At 38.1% G+C, this 22,406-nt stretch overlaps 5 protein-coding genes across 5 annotated transcripts; 2 read left to right on the top strand and 3 right to left on the bottom strand.

The window, feature by feature from the left end:
* Positions 1–89: 89 nt before the first annotated feature.
* On the top strand, positions 90–1,316 carry LOC132258261 (lipase 1-like). Its single transcript, XM_059755485.1, has 2 exons — positions 90–872; positions 933–1,316. The coding sequence occupies exons 1-2, from the start codon at positions 90–92 to the stop codon at positions 1,314–1,316; spliced, it is 1,167 nt and encodes a 388-aa protein (XP_059611468.1).
* On the bottom strand, positions 1,245–2,707 carry LOC132258271 (retinol-binding protein pinta). The gene is made up of 2 exons (XM_059755497.1): positions 2,360–2,707; positions 1,245–1,959 (listed from the first exon to the last, which is right to left on the bottom strand). Exons 1-2 carry the CDS (start codon positions 2,572–2,574, stop codon positions 1,344–1,346), a joined length of 831 nt encoding a protein of 276 aa, XP_059611480.1. The 5' UTR covers positions 2,575–2,707; the 3' UTR covers positions 1,245–1,343.
* Positions 2,708–3,065: 358 nt separating this feature from the next.
* LOC132257622 (lipase 1-like) lies at positions 3,066–4,755 on the top strand. Its single transcript, XM_059754611.1, has 2 exons — positions 3,066–3,101; positions 3,610–4,755. The coding sequence occupies exons 1-2, from the start codon at positions 3,066–3,068 to the stop codon at positions 4,753–4,755; spliced, it is 1,182 nt and encodes a 393-aa protein (XP_059610594.1).
* Positions 4,756–5,169: 414 nt separating this feature from the next.
* On the bottom strand, positions 5,170–10,603 carry LOC132256950 (probable sodium/potassium/calcium exchanger CG1090). The gene is made up of 7 exons (XM_059753567.1): positions 10,228–10,603; positions 9,460–9,666; positions 9,134–9,386; positions 8,185–8,918; positions 7,343–7,898; positions 7,089–7,277; positions 5,170–7,017 (listed from the first exon to the last, which is right to left on the bottom strand). Exons 2-7 carry the CDS (start codon positions 9,661–9,663, stop codon positions 7,007–7,009), a joined length of 1,947 nt encoding a protein of 648 aa, XP_059609550.1. The 5' UTR covers positions 9,664–9,666; positions 10,228–10,603; the 3' UTR covers positions 5,170–7,006.
* A 1,265-nt stretch (positions 10,604–11,868) lies between these two features.
* Positions 11,869–21,925, bottom strand: LOC132256223 (uncharacterized). The gene is made up of 13 exons (XM_059752509.1): positions 21,427–21,925; positions 19,825–20,043; positions 19,417–19,478; positions 19,161–19,345; positions 18,716–18,889; positions 17,677–17,882; positions 17,391–17,548; positions 17,050–17,269; positions 16,719–16,783; positions 16,410–16,641; positions 16,218–16,345; positions 15,988–16,098; positions 11,869–15,309 (listed from the first exon to the last, which is right to left on the bottom strand). The coding sequence occupies exons 1-13, from the start codon at positions 21,644–21,646 to the stop codon at positions 15,070–15,072; spliced, it is 2,220 nt and encodes a 739-aa protein (XP_059608492.1). The 5' UTR covers positions 21,647–21,925; the 3' UTR covers positions 11,869–15,069.
* Between the last annotated feature and the right edge of the window lie 481 nt (positions 21,926–22,406).

The following is a 22,406-nucleotide window of genomic DNA, read 5'->3' as shown; positions in this document are numbered from 1 at the left end:
GAGCAGATTTATTTGCCAGAAGCAGTCTTAAATTGTGACGAATTCATAAGAAATGGACTTATTAAATGAGTGACCGTCAGTGAGGTAACATGAAATTGAGTTTCTTTCTTATACTATTCGGGAGTGTTCTTGTGGTCTGTGATGACATTCTTGAAGATTCTCGCTTAACTACGACCGAATTGCTAAGGAAATATGGATACCCTGCAGAGACACACATCGTAACCACTGAGGATGGATACATTTTGGAGTTGCATCGCATCCCGAACCCGGGAAAGCATGTTGTGTTTCTTATGCATGGTATGCTCAGCTCTTCCGCTGATTGGATTCTGATGGGACCTAATGTGGGTCTGGGATACATGCTTCATGACCTGGGCTACGACGTTTGGATGGGAAACGCTCGCGGGAATAGATATTCGCGACGTCACACCAGTTTGAATCCCAATTTGTCGACTTTTTGGGCTTTCACTTGGCATGAGATCGGAACAAGAGATCTGCCAGCGAAGATCGATTACATCGTGCAGATTACGGGTCGCAGTGCTATTCACTACATTGGCCACTCGCAAGGAACGACGGTTTTCTGGGTGATGGCGTCAGAAGTGCCGTCCTATAACAGTAGGATTTTGTCCATGCAAGCACTGGCTCCAGCTGCTTATATGCATCACACGAGAAGTCCTTACGTCAACGGACTGGTTATGTGGCTCACAACGACGACGATGGCTCTGCAAGTCATGGGTGTGCACGATTTTGCGCCCACGGATCAGATGAACAGAGTCGGAGGACAAGATGAGTGTCGCGATGGTGCTCCGACTCAGTCGATGTGCTACAATGAGATCTTCCTCTTGGCAGGATACAATTCCGCCGAACTGAACACAGTGAGTTGAAAAAATTGTCTGGCTATCATAAATGATTTACTATTGCTTTCTGAATGGTAGACAATGCTTCCTGTTATCAACGGACACTCTCCAGCCGGTGCTTCAACGCGACAAATGATTCACTTCGGACAAGTGACGAGATCCCGCATCTTCCGCCAGTATGATCACGGTCCAGTGATGAACCAAGTGCACTACGGACAACTCACGCCTCCTCAATATCAGCTGCAGCGCGTCACAGCCCCCGTTTATATGTACCACAGTTTCAATGACTGGCTGGCCGCTCCGGAGGATGTTGATCTCCTCTTCAGGCGACTGCCGAATGTGAGGGTGAAGCACTTGGTGTCCATGATGGAGTTCAACCACTTGGACTTCGTTTGGGCGATCAACCAGAGGACTCTGCTGCACGAGCACGTGGTGAGAAATATGCGAGCTCGAGAGAATTGATAACACACGGATAAATTGCCACGAGCTCTATATTGTCATCTTGTATTGCTCATTTCGAGCGAACCAGTCTGCACTATCTTGAGCTTTCTTTCGCCAATAAACGGCCAGTTCTTGATAACTGGGCCCATGTCCGCCCAAATTGGCCGGAAGGTTCTCGTTATTCTTGGGCAATCCCTTGGTGACGTAGACGCGATCCTTGAGCTTGGAACTCATGAAACTGCGGAAGATGTTCAGGATCACATGCACGTGAGCTGGAGCATTGACGAATTCCATGCGACGAGCACGGCAGGGATATGTTTCCCAGCACTCGACGGTTCGTTTTATGATCGTTGGTGTGAGCTGCAGAGCATGACTTAGCGTAACTCCGGTCATGTCTAATACCGCAGACACTCCATAGATCGAGATGCTCTCATCTGCACGTATCGCCAAGTCAATGAGCATTTTGCAGATTTTCAGAACATCGTTTTGGGTCTGCTTTCGAGGATTGTGAGCTCCCGTTCGAATCACTACAACAAGGCGGTTGTGCTCATCGCGTTCTCTTAGGGGAAAGCACACGCCGATTTTCAGGAGTTCATCCAATTCAGGGTGGAAAGGGTTCCGGTTGGAAAACCACTCAGATCTCTCTGCTCTCATGCGATAAAATCTGGAATGGGAATGGCGTTTTGTATAATTACTCATTGTTGAATATTTGTTAACAAAATTATTCAATATGTTTTGGCGCGTTTCTGTAATTAAGAGAATTGTTTTGCTTTTATTTACATGCATAACCTACATATATAGTCGAGTACGATTATACATAAGTTATAAAATAATCCGCAATTTGCGAAGTTTAATATTTATTTGCTTGTCGTTGTGTGTGAAATGCAAGAAAGAAAACAGTTCAATCACGCTATTGTGTATAGAAAAAATGACACTCTTCTAAAAAGAAAACACTTTAAGTAATGCTGACTTATCACCTGCGATAATGACCGAAACATATGCTTTCGAGTTGACGAATTACAGTATAATGCAAACTTAATTTTTGCGTCAAGCGTAAAATTTACCTCTTTATTTTGTCTTTCGCTTTCTCGATATTAAACTTCGCCCCACGTAGGAAATACAGCAAATGCACCGTGTCTCTTTCAACATTGAGTTCTGCGTTCTCGTCTATCCACGTGCACAATTTAGCCAGAGCATCAGCACGTTCATTCGGTGTCTCATTTAGGTTTGCCTCTGCAAAATTGTAACACTCAGATGACAAAGAGCAAGTATAATCCATTTTGCACTGTTACTGACTTCGTGATCTCAAGAGACTGACGAAGTCAGTGTTGCGTTCAGGCCGAGCGACTGGGGAGCCCGATAAGGTCTCCCCTCCATCGCGGGTCAGTCGCGCGTAAGAAGAGTGTAAATAGAAATAAATTGCATATCAGTGGCGGAAAAAGAGGCGAAACAGGCGAAATGATCTTCAGACTGATTCTCATGAAAATACAGAAAGTTCGATGAAGACAATTTGTTATGTCACACTTTCGATTGCTTCTGTACATTTCTAGTTGATACACAAAGAAGTGATGAATGTCTTATCGTGCACTGATACTGAGGGTCATGAGAGACAAAGAATGAGTTCACGATATTCTCAGCGATTTTAGAAACTTGTGCCAAAAATAGTGAAATATTGTTTTAAGGGTTTTTTTTAGTTACAAATTGGGAATACTGTCGGCTTTCGATGTAAAGCACAAAGTAAAGCTATAAATTTGTAGTTTATCAATGAAAATGTCGGCATTTTATCTTGTTGCTCTAGATATACATGTGAGTTGGAATTTTGACAATTTTTCGGAAATTTTGCGTAGACAAAGCGATGAATTTTTTGTTATTATAATCTGTTGCGAAGCATGACAGGTCATTTAATGAGGTATTTATCATCCGAAGATGTGGCATAAGTTCTTACAGCTGAAAACAATTAAAGCTCTTCTTCAGAATATTTGTATAATTTATCTTATGTAAATAATGTGTGTAAAAAGAGCCCCAAATGTATAATAACAACTCTGGTTAACATGTAACAAATGGCCTCAGGTGCTTAATCAATTAAAGCTGAAGCATACCGTCATTGTTCTCTGCAGTGTTCCATATATTAAAATTACATATTCTTTTAGTTTGTGCATTTAATATGGCCAGAAAAGAGCTTCTCGTGTCTGTTGTATTCTATTTGTGTTGCATTTTCGAGTCTTCCTTACAACTTTCAAGGATTCATCACCCGGTATGTTTTCTATCTCCGCGGAAAGTGAATCACGCAGTAATAGAAATGAAAAAATAATAGGCACAATTTCTGGAACCGCTGAATTACACAGTAGATGATTTTGACATCGTCACCAAGGATGGTTACATACTGCAACTCTACCATGTCAGGAATGAAAGTCGAGCTCAAGGAGGTCCTGTAGTTTACCTGCAGCACGGATTGCTCAGTTCTTGTGCGGATTTTTGCGTAACCGGTCAGAAGTCTCTTGTTGCAATACTGATGGAGTCCAATTATGATGTGTGGATGGGCAATAATCGCGGAAGTTTCTATTCCACCAGGCACACTAACCTTTCAGTAACTGACCGCTCCTATTGGAAGTTCAGTTGGCATGAAATTGGAATTTACGACATCCCAGCCTTTATCAACTTCATACTTGACTACACGAAGCAGCCGAGTCTTCACTACATAGGTCATTCGCAAGGTTCCACCGTCTTCTTCGTGATGATGAGTTCATTTCCAGAGTTCAATGACAAGGTGAGGTCTATGCAGGCGCTGGCTCCGGCGGTGTTTATGTCGCATGTGAAAAACCCGTTGGTGCGCTCACTAGCGAAGTTCGTTAACGTGATGACGTTTACTTGGCGAACATTGCAACTGGATGAAGTGATTGCCGGAGATAATCTTTTCAATAGAATCGTCAAGGTCATATGCCAGAGTAATGATTTCTCCAAAGACATCTGCTCAAATATTCTATGCGCCTTGGGAGGATGCAATATTGAGACGATCAGTGAACCCGTAGTTCCTCTAGTTCTCAAGCTGAGTCCAGCACCGGCATCAGTCTATCAAGTTTTTCATTTTGCGCAGGAAATTAATTCCGGGAGATTCTGTGAGTATGACTTTGGACCAAAGAAAAATCTCCAAAGGTACGCGTCGATCAAGCCTCCGAGCTACAATCTAGACAACGTGAAAATCCCTGTAACACTTTATACAGGAGTAAGTGATTTATTTGTGAATATACGAGATGTAGAGAAGCTAGGCTCGTATTTGGCCAAGTTGGAAGATATTATCGAAGTGCCTGATAAGAAATTCGGACATATGGACTTTTGCTGGGGAGAAGAAGCTAGGGACTTAGTTTACGCATCTATTTTGCAGGTCATTGAAAAGCACTCTGCAAATCAAAGTGAAAAAAAGAACATATCCTCGAAGGCAGTGGAATATGCTGAGGCATAAAATAAATTCAGTAGCATAACACGTTTTTATTTTATTATATAACATAACAGTTCATGCTCATTGACATTATGATAACTTTTTTACAATCTGAACACAAATGCTTCTTACTTGAGAGTCAAGAATAGATAGATATCTTTCATTTGGGGTTAAACAATTTATGTAAACATTCAAATTTTTTTTCTTTCAGAAAATTTAAATATTATCTAAGAACGAAATAACTAGAATCTTATGTGAAAATTATTGTCTCTGAGATATATTTTAATTGATAAATACAAGTTAGTACACTGATATAAATTTCCAAATATGATAGGTTGACTGAAATTAGGATTCAACATCACTTTCTATATACTATGGCTTTCAACAGAGTACAACTTTTGTTTGTCTTTGAAACAAATTAGGAGCATTCCAGTAGGGTTACGGAGGGTTTATGCCCTAAGGCTTGTATATTTCTATATCCTTGGAAGAGTTCAATACAGAAGACTATATATTTATGTGTAAAGTATAGAATTGCCCAGAAATTTAAGGGAGCATTTGCTTTATGATTATATTTTGCTTGAAAATGAATGTGTTTGAAGCTGAATTTGTAACCCTGTTTGCGAAAATAATAAAATATTTCTGCTGAATGTCTATTGAAATATTTGCTTTAACAGATTGCAATGAATTAAATAATTGACTCAATCACTGTCACTAGGATAATTGTCAAATTTTGCTGTTAAATTTGTCATATCATAGATGAGGTTTCTGTCATTAAGTATACACAACATTGATAACAATATATGTAATTGATGTTATATAATTGATCATTGTTTTCATTTTATCAATATTTGCTAAATTTCATTATTCATATATAAGGTTGCTTTCATCTGTGTAACTACATTTACATGTTTTTTTTCTCATTATTATTTTCTTGCTTACTGTTCTCTTTTTGGGGTAATTTACCATCAGTTTTGTCAGGAATGACAACAAAATTTATTTTTCTCAGGCACCGCTAGACTTTAATTTTTTGATGTTTCCATCACAATATTACTCTTTTCTTTTTTATTCTTTTTCTTGAAACAAATTTTTTCGATGTATTGTGTGCAAAATATCAATTAATAAATTTATTTTAGGACTTCAAAAGCTTAATTGAATGTTATCTTTCGTGACCACAAGAAACCCTATTTTTCACATTTATTTAATCTTTTCCAAATCAATCCAACCGATTTTTTTCTCTCTTAATGATATCTGAAAGCAGTAACTTTAATATGCATTCGCTTGGGAAATTCGGGATTATGTTCTGTGATGCTTAATTTGTGTTGAATTTTATCTTTCAATGTTATTATTTACAGCATGTCTTATATTTAACGGAACTCTAGAGCGCTTTAGAAAATGAGGTACTATAAACTATAGGATAACTTGTAGCGGAAGTATTAGAAGTGTTTCTTTAACGTTTAATAACGCGTTATGTTTATTTGGAAGAGAAGCATTTACAGCAGTTCGTTTTAAAAGAGCAATTCTCGCATTAATGTTCTTCTACAGACATTCTCATTAACTTTTTGTGCTTTAAAATAAACATTAAACAAGAACCGAATTACTTCAAATACTCTTTCTATTGAAATAAATCTTCTCGAATGAGATTGTCTAGCTACAGTTTACTCTTTGGAGTTTTTAAAGCATTAGCAAAGATCAATGTATGCTAAGGTATAATAATTAGCTAGAATGCTTAAGATCCGCTAACAAAAAGTCATCAACGTCCAAACAATGGTAACATTGGCTAAGAAGAGAATCAATATAGAATTTGAGGTATGAATTTGAATCATATGTGGGAGAGATTCTTCATTCTCTAATAACTACATATCAAAACTTTCACAACATTGTCTCGCGAAAATAGGAAATTATACAATCTTTCCTGTTTGGTTCGTTTGGTATTATGTTATTGCAACATTCCTAAGTATATTATTTATACATTCTCAGTAGGTCTCTTAAGTAAAACTATAACCTCCAAACTAGACCGTTTTTGGGTTTTATTCTTTAGCTAACTAAAAGGAGACTATGTTCTTCACATCAGATATCATCCGATACGCTGACTTGGTAACACATTATTGCATCACGTACCTCCATAAAATTTTCACTTTTCTTCTAAACCTTTCATTAAACAATTATAAATATTAAAAAATATAACATTTATGTTGTCTTGACTAAAATATAAAACTAAAGCATTCTTTTTGCATTTAAAAAAATAAAATTCTTGCCTTCTGGGGTATCCCACAGCTTAGTAATTACCTGAAATTTTTGTTTTTTGAATAAATTTAATTCTGTGGTCAATTGTCCGGGTAGTGAAAAAGTGTACTTACTTGCGCATTCTGGTGGGTTGAGTTGCCCAAAAACATTCAATTCATAGAGTGAAGCGATGGTAATGAAGACCAAATACCAAACCATTAGGATTATTCCTAAACGCTTATCCAGTTTCCAGCCATTGAGATGGGTTGCAACCAGCAAGAATAGCACAGTTGAGAGTAGTGATAGGGTTGAGTAAGCCAAACCTGCATATAAGTGTATAATGAATTGATTTTATATGAGACTCGAGGCTTTATTTTGGCTTCCTTACCCTTGGATATAACGTTGACATGTGAGCCTGGCTTGATAATGGCCGTCTGGATGAACCACGGCAGGCCAAGACATATCAATATATCGAATACATTGGAGCCGATGGCATTAGACACAGCCATATCGCCATAGCCTTCCTTGATGACGGCTATTGAACTGAGGGCGTCCGGCACAGATACTCCAGCGGCCACAAAAGTCAAGCCCATGACAGTGTCCGGGATGCCGAGGGTGGCGCCAATGATGGTGATCATCCAGACCATAAAGTAGGAGTAAAACGATATCCATATCATGGAAATGAGGAAGGTGAACGGATACCAATTACGATATTTTTCCAATCGACAGTCCGGCATTGTTAGGCGACACATGTAGTGAATGGGAAAGACAATGTACCACGCCACCAGTCCGGGAAAGCCTCCGGTCGTGGGTTTCTCCAGTGGATTTATTGGCTCCGTATTCTTCGGGTCGGCTGATTTGTAGTAGCTCGAGATTTGTTGAGTTTGCGTGACATTTCCGGTGACTGCACTGCCCTGAGGCATTAAGCCCGCTTCCTGTATGTTCTGTGGAAGAGCACACCGTATAAACTCTAGATATTTGAAATGGCTATGAGATTTGGGTAAGCTTCCATTTCCGAGAAGGAGCTTCATCATTAAGAATGTTGTGTTTTTGCTACCAAAAGTATTATTATATGTTTGTCTTTGAAACACGAGAAAAGTCATCAAAGACTTTAAATATTCAGCTTCATTTTGTACTTTCTAAGAGTTTGACTTTGAAATAAAACTCAAAGTGCATAATTAATAACGATTCGGGGTGTTTCGAAATTCATTTTAAATAGAAGAGACCCACCTGTTCGGCACCGTCACGATTGTACCCATAATTCTGCTGCCCCTCGCCAGACGCCCAGGCATTATTTGTGTCCCAGGAATCGGCATTTTGCTGCCCAGCATCCCCCCAACCTGCGGTCGTGGTCGTGGCGGCCCCATAGTTATTGCCACCCCCTGTCTCGTCGCCCCATGCAGCATTCGGATCCCAGCTGGTGTTCGTATCATAAGACTCATCGACCTTTGGCTGCTCCTGCGGCGGCTCCTGCGACAGATTCGTCACAGCTTGAGCGTTCTGCGTGTAAGTCGGGTCAGAGACGTTTTTGTAAGTCACCAGAGCCGATTGCTCCTCACGCGTTGGCAGCTTGATAGGCAGTTTCCATGTTTGAGCCCAACGCTCCAGAGCATTGTTGAAATGCAGGGCAATGCAGTAAAAGACGTAGAAGATCAGCATCACAAGAGCCTCCACCCATGAGATGGTGTCATTGAAAATTATGATGAGCATCACGAGGATTGAGACTGAGTAGAAGAAGCAATCCCGGACGAGAGGCCACCAGTTTAGTTGACAAACGGTGCCCGAGCACAAGGCGCACACCGAGATGACAAACATAATGTTGAAGACGGCCGATCCGATCACGCCACTAACGCCAATGTCGTCTTTGGCAAAGAACACGCCAATCACGACTGTTGCCAACTCAGGTGCTGAACTTCCGGCTGCCATAAAGGTAGCACCAGCAACGTCCGGCGACAATTTGAGTTCTGCAGACAATTTGAAGAAAAAAAAATATGACTCATCAAGCAACTACAATATTGTTTAATATTAACTCCAGCACAAACTGTTCCCGATCATTTTATGTACGTATATAATGAGAAAATTAAAGCAATGTAATTATTTAAAATTGTTTTAGATATACCAGGAGGTGAGCCGAATGCTGAACAATCCAAATTGTGGGGATTATTGAAAATGTTATTACCTTCACAAATCCTATCTAAGCTGGAAACGAAGTAATCATCACACACGATGGCAAGTCCCAGGAAAGTGAAGATCGCCACAATGACGTGGATGACAAGACCGCCGTGTTTTCTGGCATTTGGCCCCATGAGAGGCTGTGGGAACTGCTCAATGGCCGGAGGAGTACAGTTCTGCCTCTTTGGCCGCCAAGTGGGATGAGCATGATGCGTAATGTGAGATGACTCACGGGTTGTTAACTCAATCATATCTGTCTCCTTGGGGCGAAGCGGAATTACACGTTACTCGCATCGACGGACAAGATTGGAAAGAAATGTAATACGCTTTTACCTCCTTGCCGATCGATGTGGTGTAGAGTTCAGTGTCGAATGTGGGATTGGGTGAGACATTGAGTTCAATTTGCGAACCAGTTTGCTCTTCATTGATTTCCTCCTCGGTGGATGTCTTAATTTTCGCAGAGTACACGTAGAGGCATGAGTAGATCAAGAAGAGTATCCCGATGTGCCAAACACGACCTCGCCGTGCTCGTCTCATCCTCTGAGGACGAACATGAAATCCTGTCAGAGACCTCGGGCAATCTCCGCCACTCTTTATATATAACTTTCAATATTAATATCAAGGGCCATTTGCGGTGGCGAGGCAGATAGAGAGAGATAGAGCATAAAAACTGAATTACACAATGCTTTTCCAATATGTCTAGCAATTACGGAAGGTCGCTCTGCATGGCAAATCGCGCCACATCCTTTCAGCTAAATGCTCGGCTGTTAAATACTGTTTATGGCTTAATTCACAGACATTTGGAAAAATGCTGCCGTCTTGCTGACGAGCTGTATATTGTCCTATTTTCTTTTGACACATCACCACATAATGTAGCTAGAATTCAAAATATTGATTTTCTCGACATGCTGTACATACTCATCGTCATACATTCTTTTCCCTATACATAAGACGGTCCATAATTTTCACTAATGCTCAAATGTAATGAAAATTTCTACTCCACTGAATTACGTGAAGAAAACTATTCAGCAGAGAATAAAATTTAGGGCTCCTCACACCCACACGGGGAAATACTATGACCTTACGCTCTTGGCGACTTACCCTTAATCGCGGCTATGTTTTAGGCAAATACTGGACACCAAATCTCGAATTTAATCTCCGTAATCAAGCTGAGTGGACTTTTAGCACGATTGTGGTGCAAAAATCAAATCGTTCTACACTAACAAACCATACACAACATTTTGCCTTGATTTTCTATCACAAGACCACGAATAATCACTCTTATCATTGGGATAACGTCACTAACCTCCCAGGAGTCCCTCAACTCCAGACTACACTCACAATGGACACGATTTCGGCCCCAGATGCACTACTTGTCCCCCGCAAATGGGTCTTGAATGAATTGACAGATTGGAAATTCAATGAAAGTGCAACTGAGTTGTGCGAAAAGGAATATAATGGAGGCGACACACTGTACATAGGCTTCGTGCAGTGCGCAGAATCGCAATACATGGTAACAGAAAAATGCTCCATAATTCTCCATCACATCCCGAAATCTCCGTGGAATTGTACGGGACTTCGTAGGAACAGCCAGAGTGTGCAAAATAGACCACATATGACCAGGAATGCATTCACAATGGCCAAAGTTCGCAGCTGCGAAGGAGGCTTTTGCAGTAAATCATTTCCTGAAATCGAATTATGTATAGAGGTTGGCCCTTTTGTGCAAATTCCAGGAATAGATTGGCCTCCAATTTCCGCGAATATTCACCGATGCCCTATATCTACAATTGGTACATTAAATAATAATGGCATTTTAGAGCAAATAATGTGGTTTCGCTCGGTTCTTTTCGTAGGGAAACCCTATAAACTTCTGTTTAAAAAGTACCATAAATATACAATGTTTTTGTGGACTCTATGAAATACGTAAATCCCGCATGAGAATCATATCCACAGGAACCCGAAGAAGTTGCTCTCTGAATATCTCTTTTACCTATGAATGATACAATTCTCGCATGAGTTTCTCCTCCACTGGAGCCTAAAATGCTGCGCACATGAATATCTTTTACCTGGAAATGAAAACAATAACTATGAGAATTTATTGAATTATTATTTATTACAAGGAAACGGGTAGACCAAATGTAGTATATATGGTCTAGGGCACTGCGACTATAGAAGCCTATTGTACCCAACCCGAGTGAGGTGCCAGACGCTTCCAGGCCAATCGCCTTGGCGAGAACAGAGCGCGCAAGGCAGTTCCAGTGAAGCGTATCTTTCGGCTGGAACATTCAACAGCAATCCCATGGGGCTGCTCTACTTTGCCATTAAAGGCTTAATTTTTTTATACACTCTGTGTTTGAACATTTGCAATCGGTGGAATTCAAACACACGACTTCATCGAGAGTCAAACTCGTTGACTACAGAGCCACAGCTGCCATTTTACCATTTTTTCTCCTCTAACCTCATATTCTGCTCCCCTTCACCTTTTAAAGGTCAACGTTATCCCCCACAAGCGCTGGTTTTAAAGCTCCAGTAATGCCATAAATGATTTGCATTTTGTCCACACACGCAGGCAGTAGGTAATTTAGTTATTTTGGAGGTACTTACCGGGCTCTTTTATCACATCAGGACATTTTCATCACCATCCATCTCTGGCTGTTAGTATGTAATTTTCAATTTCCCAAAGCCATAACAACCCTGCAATGGGGTGACATAAAACAGATGCAATTTAAAATAACTTAGGTATTTTATTACTATTATTGTTCAACCATTCAGCATATGAATAGATCTCTGAGGATATTCATCTAATAGAGCGCTACGTTCAATATTGATTAATTATTTTATTTTGTGAGTACATTTATGCATGTTGTAATGTTTTTTTTTTATTCAATAGTGGATTCTGTGTGTTGTTTTATTCAAAAGTTTCTTTTAAAGCATTTTTCTATTAAATAAATTTATTCTGGATTATATATAAATAGTAAGGAATAATATTTTCCTTCAATTCTCACTAAATAATATATATTATTTTCTCCTTGCACGTCTCTTCATATAATTGTTCGTAAATAAAAGTTATTTTATGCGTTTAAAATTTTATTTATCCTTGATATGTTATTTCATTTTGGGAAGACTAGACGATATGTATTTGCCCTTTATGGGTTCTACTTCTAAATTTTTTTTCAATTGCTTAGAGTTTCAAGAATAAGTGTGAAGATCATCAAATAGACAATATATTTTTGTTTGCAATTTCTATGCAATGTGCTGCGCAACTTTATCATCGACAAAATTAGATTTGCATTTTAGAGAAAGGGGAAACTATAGCCCAAATTACTTTAAAGAGGTGTTTTTTTTTTTCTTTATCAGAACACATATAAAATATTGGATTAAACATGATTGACTCTTAACCATCTTCATGCGACTCCTATTACATTTATGTACTTTGTCTCTCTACTTTTACCCATTTCGCTATTATTTATTTTTCTTTTATGTGATTAATTAAGCACATGTAACAAGCTACAGTTAATTAAAATTCTTTGCACAACAAATCATTCTTGCCTTGGGACACAATCAACAGAAATACTCATACTCCACATACCGCTATTGATACAGCTGAAGAAATGCAAGAGTAATAGAGCTTTGCGGAAAGTTTCGGTAAATCAACTAGCAAAGTCTTGGAGAAAATTTGGTTGAGGACCACTTTTTACCTTTAAAAATACATTTTTCTTCATTATTTCTAGATCTTTACAATATTGCACCAACGTCTCGAAAGCTATCAGCAGAAAATGTGTTTCTTATACAAACATGTCTAAAAGTTCATATTTTCAAGTGCAAATTTTGACGTGATATTTTTTTTCCATTAAAATCTCCAAAAAACAAAAATATCAGCCAAAAAAATTCTACAGATCAGTCTTCAATCCAGACTATATTACAAATAAATTATCTGTTTTCACAATCTCAACAGAAATTATTCATACAAAGTGTTGCATTACATGACTTGTTTTCAATGAAACACCTTTTCAGAATGCACTTTACACATTTATAAATTTTTTTTAGTATATTTTCTTTAGTTTTTAGACCTATTCATTTTATACACCATCTTAGAATTTAATTCCTTATCTTAAGCATACACTCAACGAAATAATTATACTTTGACATGTATTACACATGCTGTGAAACCCCTTCAATTTTTAATGTTTTTATCTATTGCTTAGAGCCATACATCGTATTAATGGTCATCTAACATTCATTGGAAAATATACCAATATAACGAGACACTTCAGTGTAAACTGGCCACACTGAGTATGCTTAGTAATGTCATTTTGAAATCAAGAAAGCGAAAGACAATTTAATCTACGCTATTACAAAAATCTACAACGTAAACTTCAAGCTCAATTATGGACTTGGACAATTCATAAGCATTTTAAATTCCAATTGTTCATCTCCTTTGACAATTTTTCTTTTCTTTTTTTTTTTAAATACATTACAACAATTTACAAAACTTATTGCCACTCCATTTTCCTCCCATCAAATATTTAAAAAATGTATAGTTACAATCTTTTTTAAACAGTTCAACGAAAAATTCCATACTCGTTTTAATACAAAAATATAATATTTGGCGTTTATTAAATGTGAAAGTATAGCTATTTCATTGTAAGTTATGCTTAATTGTTGCATATTGTCAAATAGTGATTTTAAAACTATAATTCTCTTGCCTTTACCTTAAAGTATTCTTTACTTCCATTATTATTTTCTCTCATCTGGTAAGCTCTCTAATACTTTAAATGTGCACAAAATATGTGATTTTATCTCTACAAACTACAACTTTCATTTGCTATTAGGGAGAGTAATTCGATTTCGAATATTTCATACATCCTAAGTGCATTTTACAATATCAAGCCATTTAGGATGACATTCAAAATGAGCATTGATGCGGTCAAGCTAATGGATATGGTGTTATAGTCATAAAACGGAAAGTTAAGTGGGATAATTCTTATATGCCATCATATTTTTGTTGTGACTTTTGCCAAAAAGGACTCACACTCGAATGTTATTAAATTACAAATATGAATGATGTCGTCAATAAAATTTGTGTAAAAATACAATATAGAGATTATTTGTAAATAATCTCATGCATGTATATCCGTATAAAATTCCAAAATACTTAAAGATTTATCTTCCACTCAATAAAATACACTCAATAAAATTTAAAAGACATTGGTATATATTTTGTGATTGTTGAAATATCAATAAAAATGATATGTATTTTAGTAATAGATTTTATTCACTTTTCAGCACAAAATATTAATTTTGCCTTGAAGGAAGATACTTTCGTCTATGTAGCGGTGAATGTTGGTAAAATATTTCTTGTAATTTCATGAGAAAAATCAATCAAATTTATACGTGCAACGCAACAAACATATATACATAATAATATTTAATATAGCTTTTGCTATTCAGTACATATCCGATATTCTGCTTGTCAAGAATGTTTCAGTGTCTTTTTATGTAATGAAATTTTGAGCTTATCTTGTCATCCTCTCCACTTTGTCGTAGAATGTATTGCCTATGAGGGTTTATATATACACATTGCCATCAACTATATGTCATGAAAGAATACCAACTAAGTCATTTATACTCACTGTACCATCCAAGTTAACTTCAATGAGACTCTTTTCAAGAGAATTGTTCGAGTAACTAGAATCTTATTAAAAATACGTTTGTCTTCTTATTATTGCAAATCCTCATAGTTATTCCTCGATGGACTTGGAATACATTTATCTCTTGAGTGAGATACAGACAACAACAGATCATGTTAAAACATGCGTAATTGATTCTCTATACAGTATATAAATCAGGGTTCATTTACAATGAAGAACACTGCCTTAATATTACACATAACTGATTATGCTTACAAATGAATCCTCAACATATTGTACAGTAGTTGCCATGTCATAAAATATGGTAAATACTCATGTACAATTTGAATATGGTGGGCAGAACAGTGAAGACCGGCAATAATATGTGTAATCTCAAATTGAAATTGATGGTGTGTGTTGATCCGCTGATGTCTGGTATAATTACTTGCATTTCAGCCATTTTAAATATACTCAGTAGCCTATCGGATGACAATTCTGTGTACTGGGTATTTATGTGATGGCTTATTGCCTCCAGAATGGACTTGCACTGAGCCTGAAATAATCGAATCACTCATTATTCACGAAGGTTCTTCATTTAAAATCAGGCCAGAAGATTGCAAAATGCTACAGTGAATCATTACACTAAATCAAAATAAATCGCTCCGTTCCCGACAAAGACCGTCACATATTGGAAAATGGACTATGAATATGAAAATTTATAGTAACGAATAAATGGAATTTCAATCATGTACGAGAGCTTTATCAAGCGCACAACCCAAGTTCACATTGTAGCTGTAACGATATTAAAATATGTATATGTAGCTATTTAGCACGTAAACTTTGTTTCACAAACCAATTGCGAATCAATTTATATTGAAATGACAAATGTTAAATCAGAAAGCAGTTTAGATAATTATCAAATTCACTTTGTGTGATTCACCTATAAACTATCACTATCAACATCTCTTGGCTTTAATTCAATATGAAACAACTGTCTGAATTGAGAATTGGGTAGATATTTTATGACATTCCACCACATGATAAGCAAAATAGCAAAGGACACCTTGAAATACATTAATAATAGACACTTATCTCATGGGGTTTGGATATGGTCCAAGATCTCTCATAGACCCAATTTAATTCTTGTTCTGTGGCTTGAGAGCACAGCATCCCTAATAGTCTGTTAATTGTGCAGGGCCTAACACTATAAATTTTAAAATTTCACACAAACCTTTTCCCGCCGCAGAAGCTCCAGAGGATTTACTTTCGGATCGTGTGGAAGTCTTGCTGATATTATAACATTCTCATCAGTCATATTGAATAAGGTTAGAGTACATGATGTCTGAAATACCAAGTGGTGGAAAGATTAATGGAAATTAGCACATTTTGATTGAAGATACAGACTTTCACCCAATTGGCGGTCGTGTTGCTATTAATTTAGAGCATAATGAAGTCACTTACTTGATTATTTACGTGTTCCACCATGTACTGCTGGAGTGCTCTCACGGCATCTTGAATGCCAAGATTCGTGTGCGGTCGCAGGAGGGCTTCGTCTGTTGAGCTGTATCCCAGTAACAGAAATACCCCACCTGATCCAGGCAGAAGCAGTTTGTTATAGAATTGTCTCTCTTCCGCCACTGCCTCTAAACTTACCTGGAAGGAAGTACTCGCCCGGAGGTGGGCGCATGCAAATGAAGCGCCCTGAGTAGCAGAGACAGCGTCCCCGGAACGCCTGGTAGGCCGGAGACGCGTGGCTGTAGTACGCCAGGGCAGTCCGGCATGGGACCAGGGGCACGCAGAGGGCGTAGCAGGACAACGTCGGGTTCTCTCCTCCGTCGGAGCAGGTGCAGAGCTCACTGCACTCTGGGTCGTCGAGCAAGTACAGCTGCAGCGACAGAGTTATATTCAATATACCATACACATATCCGGACAAACCTACTGGAAGGAATAAAATGCACTTACCCGCTTGCTCTTTCCTTCTGGTATTTGCTGATCATTCTGATGCGCTCGCTGCACAAGACAGTATCCTTGGGTGGTGCGAAATGGAGCGGGAATTGAGACGGAATCAGACAAGAGCCAATTGCTCATGAAATTTAATAAACGTGACATATATTGAGCAAATCGCAGTGTTTACGACACATCCTGTTGAACTTGCGAGGACAAAATCAACAGGCACCCTTTGAATTGTCTTGAGCATAAAATGTGAATAATATGATCAAGACAGGAGAGACACGTAGCAAGTTCACAAGAAGTTTTTCCCGTCACTTAATCTTATCATTCATGCACTACTTACTTGTCGGCACTGGCTTTGGTGTTGTAGTTGTGGAAATCGTTGTATCATCCTCCGTCGTTTCACTCGTCAGAAAGACAAATAATTGCTCTTCAGACAAATTGCCATTCTTTACTTCAATGGAGGAATTTAATTCATTTCCATGCTGCTGCATTATTGAGTCTGAGTAGGACTCTGATGCCTCAATGTAGTTTGTCTCGAATGGACCTTCGGTGGGTAAGTACTGAAGGGGATGAAGAGGGATAAGTAGCAAAATAATGTATTCTCGCTCGCAGATATGACGATGAATATGACATTATTGCATTTTAATATCACGTCATCCAGGCCAATTTTGAATAACTTACCGAATTGAATGGCGGAATAGGATGAAGTGGTATTTCAACTTCGGTTATCCCGACAAAGGTAGCGACCGTGGTGGTTGTTGTTATGCTGGGCATGGTTGGTATTGTCAACAAGCCCAGCTCAGCCAGGCGCTTCAAGTGAAAGTCCTTCTGCGACTCAACTGTAAAAGCGACAATAAAAAGTCATATAAGCCCTCCTCCATCCACTTGCTCCCATTTTCAAATCTTTGCATTGCAATTCAAGAAATATCGCCCATATATTAAGCGGCGGAAGAATAATGCTTCATACCGACACAGGGATTTTGCCACAATAATTTGTGCCATCCAAGACATTCGTATATCTGCTGCAAATCTGCCCCTTGGCAGCTACATGTTGTACGGAGAGATGTTCCAAGAATTCCAAGTAAGGCTGAACGGCAAATGTTGGCCCTACCGGCGCACTTTCGCGTCACACTATCTATAGCGCACGCCTGCTCATATTGCTCCAATCGTATTCTGTGTGATGACAAAAAAGCCACCATCAAATATCGCTAAATTAGTTTTATGCAAATTAGAAAATACAATGCATTCGACTCCATTGTTTTTATGTTATTAAGCGACACATCACGGGAAACATCCAATCCAATCATTCAAATCATACAATATTGAAGATATATCCATTTGAAGTTATTTATTTATTTACTCCTCGGATTCTAGCCCCATTGAATTTCATATTAAGGCCATAGCGCCAGTTCCAAAGAACTCTCGAGTGAGATTTAAGTGGGCGAAATTAATCTGAAATGATTGACTACATTGTGCACTCTGCACTTAATTTAATTCACTTTATTATTCATAATGGAAATGAGAAAATTTTTAAATTCTCCATTTCACACATTTTCCGCGGCCAAAAGACGAAATCCCGAATGAAAAATAAATTGAGTGGTCAATCGATTTTCAGTGCCGCTGCCTTCCTAACCGAATATAGTTTTCGTGTGGAGGGACGAGCTTAAACTGTCGATAATTCATTAAATGTGAACATCTCACGTGTTTGACCATCCTTGCAGACATACTTAAATTCATGTCTCTCTGCACACAGAAATATCACCACTTATTTTGTCAATAAAATCTGAAAGGAATCTCGAGGATTCTCATTGTGTGGTCGCTTTGGCACAACACCAAATAGACTGTCTATGCGATAAGAAATTTGTCGCTTGGGAATCATGAAGTGTGCTTTTTCATTGATACCCACTCATGAAAACGAGGGAGGAAAAGGGGTTCACTTTTATGTATTCTCAAAGGGACACCCACGCACACATGGGCTGCACAATTTGATAAATTCCACTACTCACTTGCATTCAGCATCTTCTTTGCATAAATCCACAACAGCATGGCATGTTGGTGGTAATTGATAAATCACACCATTTGTGGTTTGTGTATTTGTATTATCTGGGGGCTTTTGAGCGCAAATTGGATGCAATTTTTCTTGAGCTGATAGACATATATCCTGCCGACTCGACGCTTTCCTGCGGGCAAAAGGAATTCATATGATATGCAGTAGTGGAGCCATTTGACTCCACCGATTGCCGCATAACTTGCAATTTGCAAAGTGAAATCAACAAGCATATTTCAAACGAAAAGGAAGTCATGAAAGGAGGATGGCAAAATTAAAAGTTGCCGACTATGGGAAAAGTTCACAGAGAGCCTTCCGTGGAGTGGAAAAAAAATTAAGTGGGATAAAGTTGTGAAATGTTACACGAGGGAGATAAGAAATCAATGGACTCTCTTTTATCTTACTTGCACAGACAAAATGCAATGTCGAGACTCAAATCTTCATGTTGAGCACGATAAAAAGTTTGAAGAGCTTCCATGCAAGCATTCCTATTGCACCGATGGTTTTCACAGTGCAAAAGAACTGGTTGCAATGATGATGAACAAGAAGGATCTTCTCTGCACGCCTCCAGAACAATGTGACATGTACTCTATGGCAATCAAATATATTCTATATTAAAGACAATATCCACAATTTTCAAGACACTCTGGCAAATCCAACCTGAAAGGGGATCTTGAGTAATTCCGGGACTGATGACTCAGGAATTTGGGTATCCATATTGCCTGTTATATAAATATAAAATATATTATCAGAATAGTCAATTTAACTGCGTATTTTCGAAACTTTTAAAACAAGCGACAAAGAACACTCAATGCGCATTTATCATAAGAAACTTCGAGTCAGCTGAGTAATAATTTTTGTTCCCGCATTTGAAAGAAAATCTTCATTATATGTTAGAAAGTTCGACAATATTCATCAAGTACAGTTTTTATCACCAATTGATCGGTAATCTAAGATAATTTCAGCTCTAGAAGGTAAATAATCACATGGATAAAAGGATTATATGATAGAAGAAGCAAAGAATATAAATATTTTATGCTGATGTTCTCTATAATGTCGTTTACTCACTGTGTTTCTCTAAATTATCCATCGTATCAATCAACATATTTTCCATTGATGACATTGAGGAGCCACTCTGAAATGCCGTCAGATTGTATGGATATATTCCGGCGGTGTATAGGTTGGAGTACTGAGAGCTTGGCGGTGCAATTAAGGGAGTATCAACCAATACCATATTTTCATCAAATAATCTGTTATGGAAATTGTCATCCATTCCCATCGATCTCACTAGAATATCGAAAATTGAATAAACACTCATATTAGTATGCAGATTAAGCAAATGGCAAAAATGTATTTATGTATACATAAACATGACTCCGAAAATTTCACCCCAAATATAAATATTAAATACTAATTACCAAGTTAAATATCTATAAAATTAATTCATTGTCATGAATCACAGCGGACTGCATTTATTCAGTCTAATAATGCAATCAAACTAAACCAATTCATTTAATCGAGTTATTTTTTCTAGAAATTTATTTTCATCACAGAAAAGTTATTTTCAGAATTGACCACCCGAACTCAATCTCCACTTTCAAACATATCGCCTTGAATTATTTTTCATATTTAAAATAGTTTGCAGTTACTCTATCCCAGTTGCCATAAAAATAGAAAGAAAATCTATACGACGACCATCTTCCTGCGCTACAGCAATTTTCATTTGCTTTGTTAATGGTCGAGGGGTTTGTTGTCGCGATTAGAATGACGATTCGATGCAGAGTCGTTAAAAATTTATTTTACTCTTTTATAGCACTGAAAAGCGCCTTCGTAGTATTTTATTTCCGTCCAACTGGGAAAAAGGCAACTCTTTTTCCGCATAATATAATATTTGATTGGAGAAGAGAGATTCTCTATTATCACATTCTAATTGGCGTCCCAAATGTAAAGTGTCAGGTTAGAAAAATTTATGGCTTTCTCCTCCACACGTTGAGAAATTTAGCCACGAGGGATACAATTCCCTCCTGAACTGAAAACGAATGCATCACATTTGCGTTGCGGATAAGACGAAGGAAAATGCCTTTTAAATCGCATTTGAAACAGGTTTGTTGAGGTTTTCTTACATGTTTAGGAAAACTAACGAAATCTTTGGGGTAATTTTACTCACTTTGGAAAGACGATTTTTAAAATGACTGATGATAGTGAAGAATTTACAATGTAACTTTGAAATGAAAAGAATTAAGAGCAACACAAGACACATAATTTAAGAGACCCCTAAGACGAGCGCATTACTGAACATCTTCCTTCGTTGTTGTGTATATTACTGGCTCCTTAATTAACGGGAAAAAAACATCTTGAAAAGGTTTTTGAAAACGCGCGTTTCTTGCGAAAGACGTCTGAGGATTCGCCTAGCACAACATGAATCCGAGGTTCTAATCAAAATGTTAATTTTATTAATATCCGGGGCCACTTCGGAGGCCTACTAGACGCCGTGGTCGGAGAAGACCTTTAGTGGGAGACGTTCTTTTACTCTAAACATGCAGTGCACTGTGCAGTATAGTGTAGAAGCCTTGAATAACTACTGTTCAGAGGAGATAAGAGGGAAATTTACATGAGCGACGAAGACCCTCCCCGCAAATAGGATGATTTTTGTCTTGAGTCAAATCTCACCAATTTCCATGATTTCCTCTTGCAGTAATGTGGTCGATTGCTTGTCGTGAATCTGATGATGTTCCTCCTCATGCCGATTACGGTGATGATGATGATGATGCCATTCGGTAACATCATTTTCATGTACCCCACTCCTCGGCGGTAGATGAGTGTGCTCAAGTTCATGATTAAGGTGCGAGTGCAATACAAAATTTTTCCTATTATTGTGCTCTACATTCATGTTGGTGCCGAATTCAGAGAAGGTGGAATAATTGCTAAATTCAAAGGAATGCGGACGCTGATCGATAGCAGGACGATGCGATGCGAGAGCAAGAGGGATTCGTTTGGGATAGAGAAAGTATGGGAAGGTGTAAGGAAAAGTGGTGGCTGAGGGTTCGATATTGTCTTTAAAATTAGATATATTTATTGAATTGGTGGGTGTGCCGTAAGACAGATCATGTGCAGTGGTTAGAACATCTGAAAAAGAGGGTGTGGTAAAGTGCACAAATTTAGTAATTCTTCTGTAAAAACTACAACTCAGTAAATATATTTATCAGCGTGTGTGTATATAATTTGATTACAAATTAGGTGAATTTTAGGTGTCTCAAGGGTGCAACTAAGTGCTCTAAAGTGTGATTTTATTTGCTATACATGGAATTATATGGCTAAGGACGAAAATTCGCCGCTTCAGGTCAGAACAGTGAGGTTATTCACTGGGTGGCGTTGTAGAATTGAGTGAGTTGAATATTTCAGTTTAAATGTACGTCATTACACAAGCTTTCCAAATGGGAACTCATTGAATATCCTGGAAGCCAATGAAGCTCATTTACTTTAGTCCGTAGTAATATTAATAGTATAATTTGTATTTCGTTTGGTTTCGTTTTGGCTTCATTTACAATTTTCACGCCAATAAATCCTAAAATAGCTCACCCAATCCCCTTCAACGGCTCACAGTGAACACCCCGGTGACAAGATTATTGGAAAAGTGTTACAATTTCTTG

Source organism: Phlebotomus argentipes, unplaced genomic scaffold (genome assembly GCF_947086385.1).
Source record: "Phlebotomus argentipes unplaced genomic scaffold, Phlebotomus argentipes genome assembly contig_6, whole genome shotgun sequence".
Taxonomy (NCBI): Eukaryota; Metazoa; Arthropoda; class Insecta; order Diptera; family Psychodidae; genus Phlebotomus; species Phlebotomus argentipes.
The sequence above is the reverse complement of the archived record's forward strand: the minus strand, read 5'-3'. Positions and strand labels throughout refer to the sequence as shown.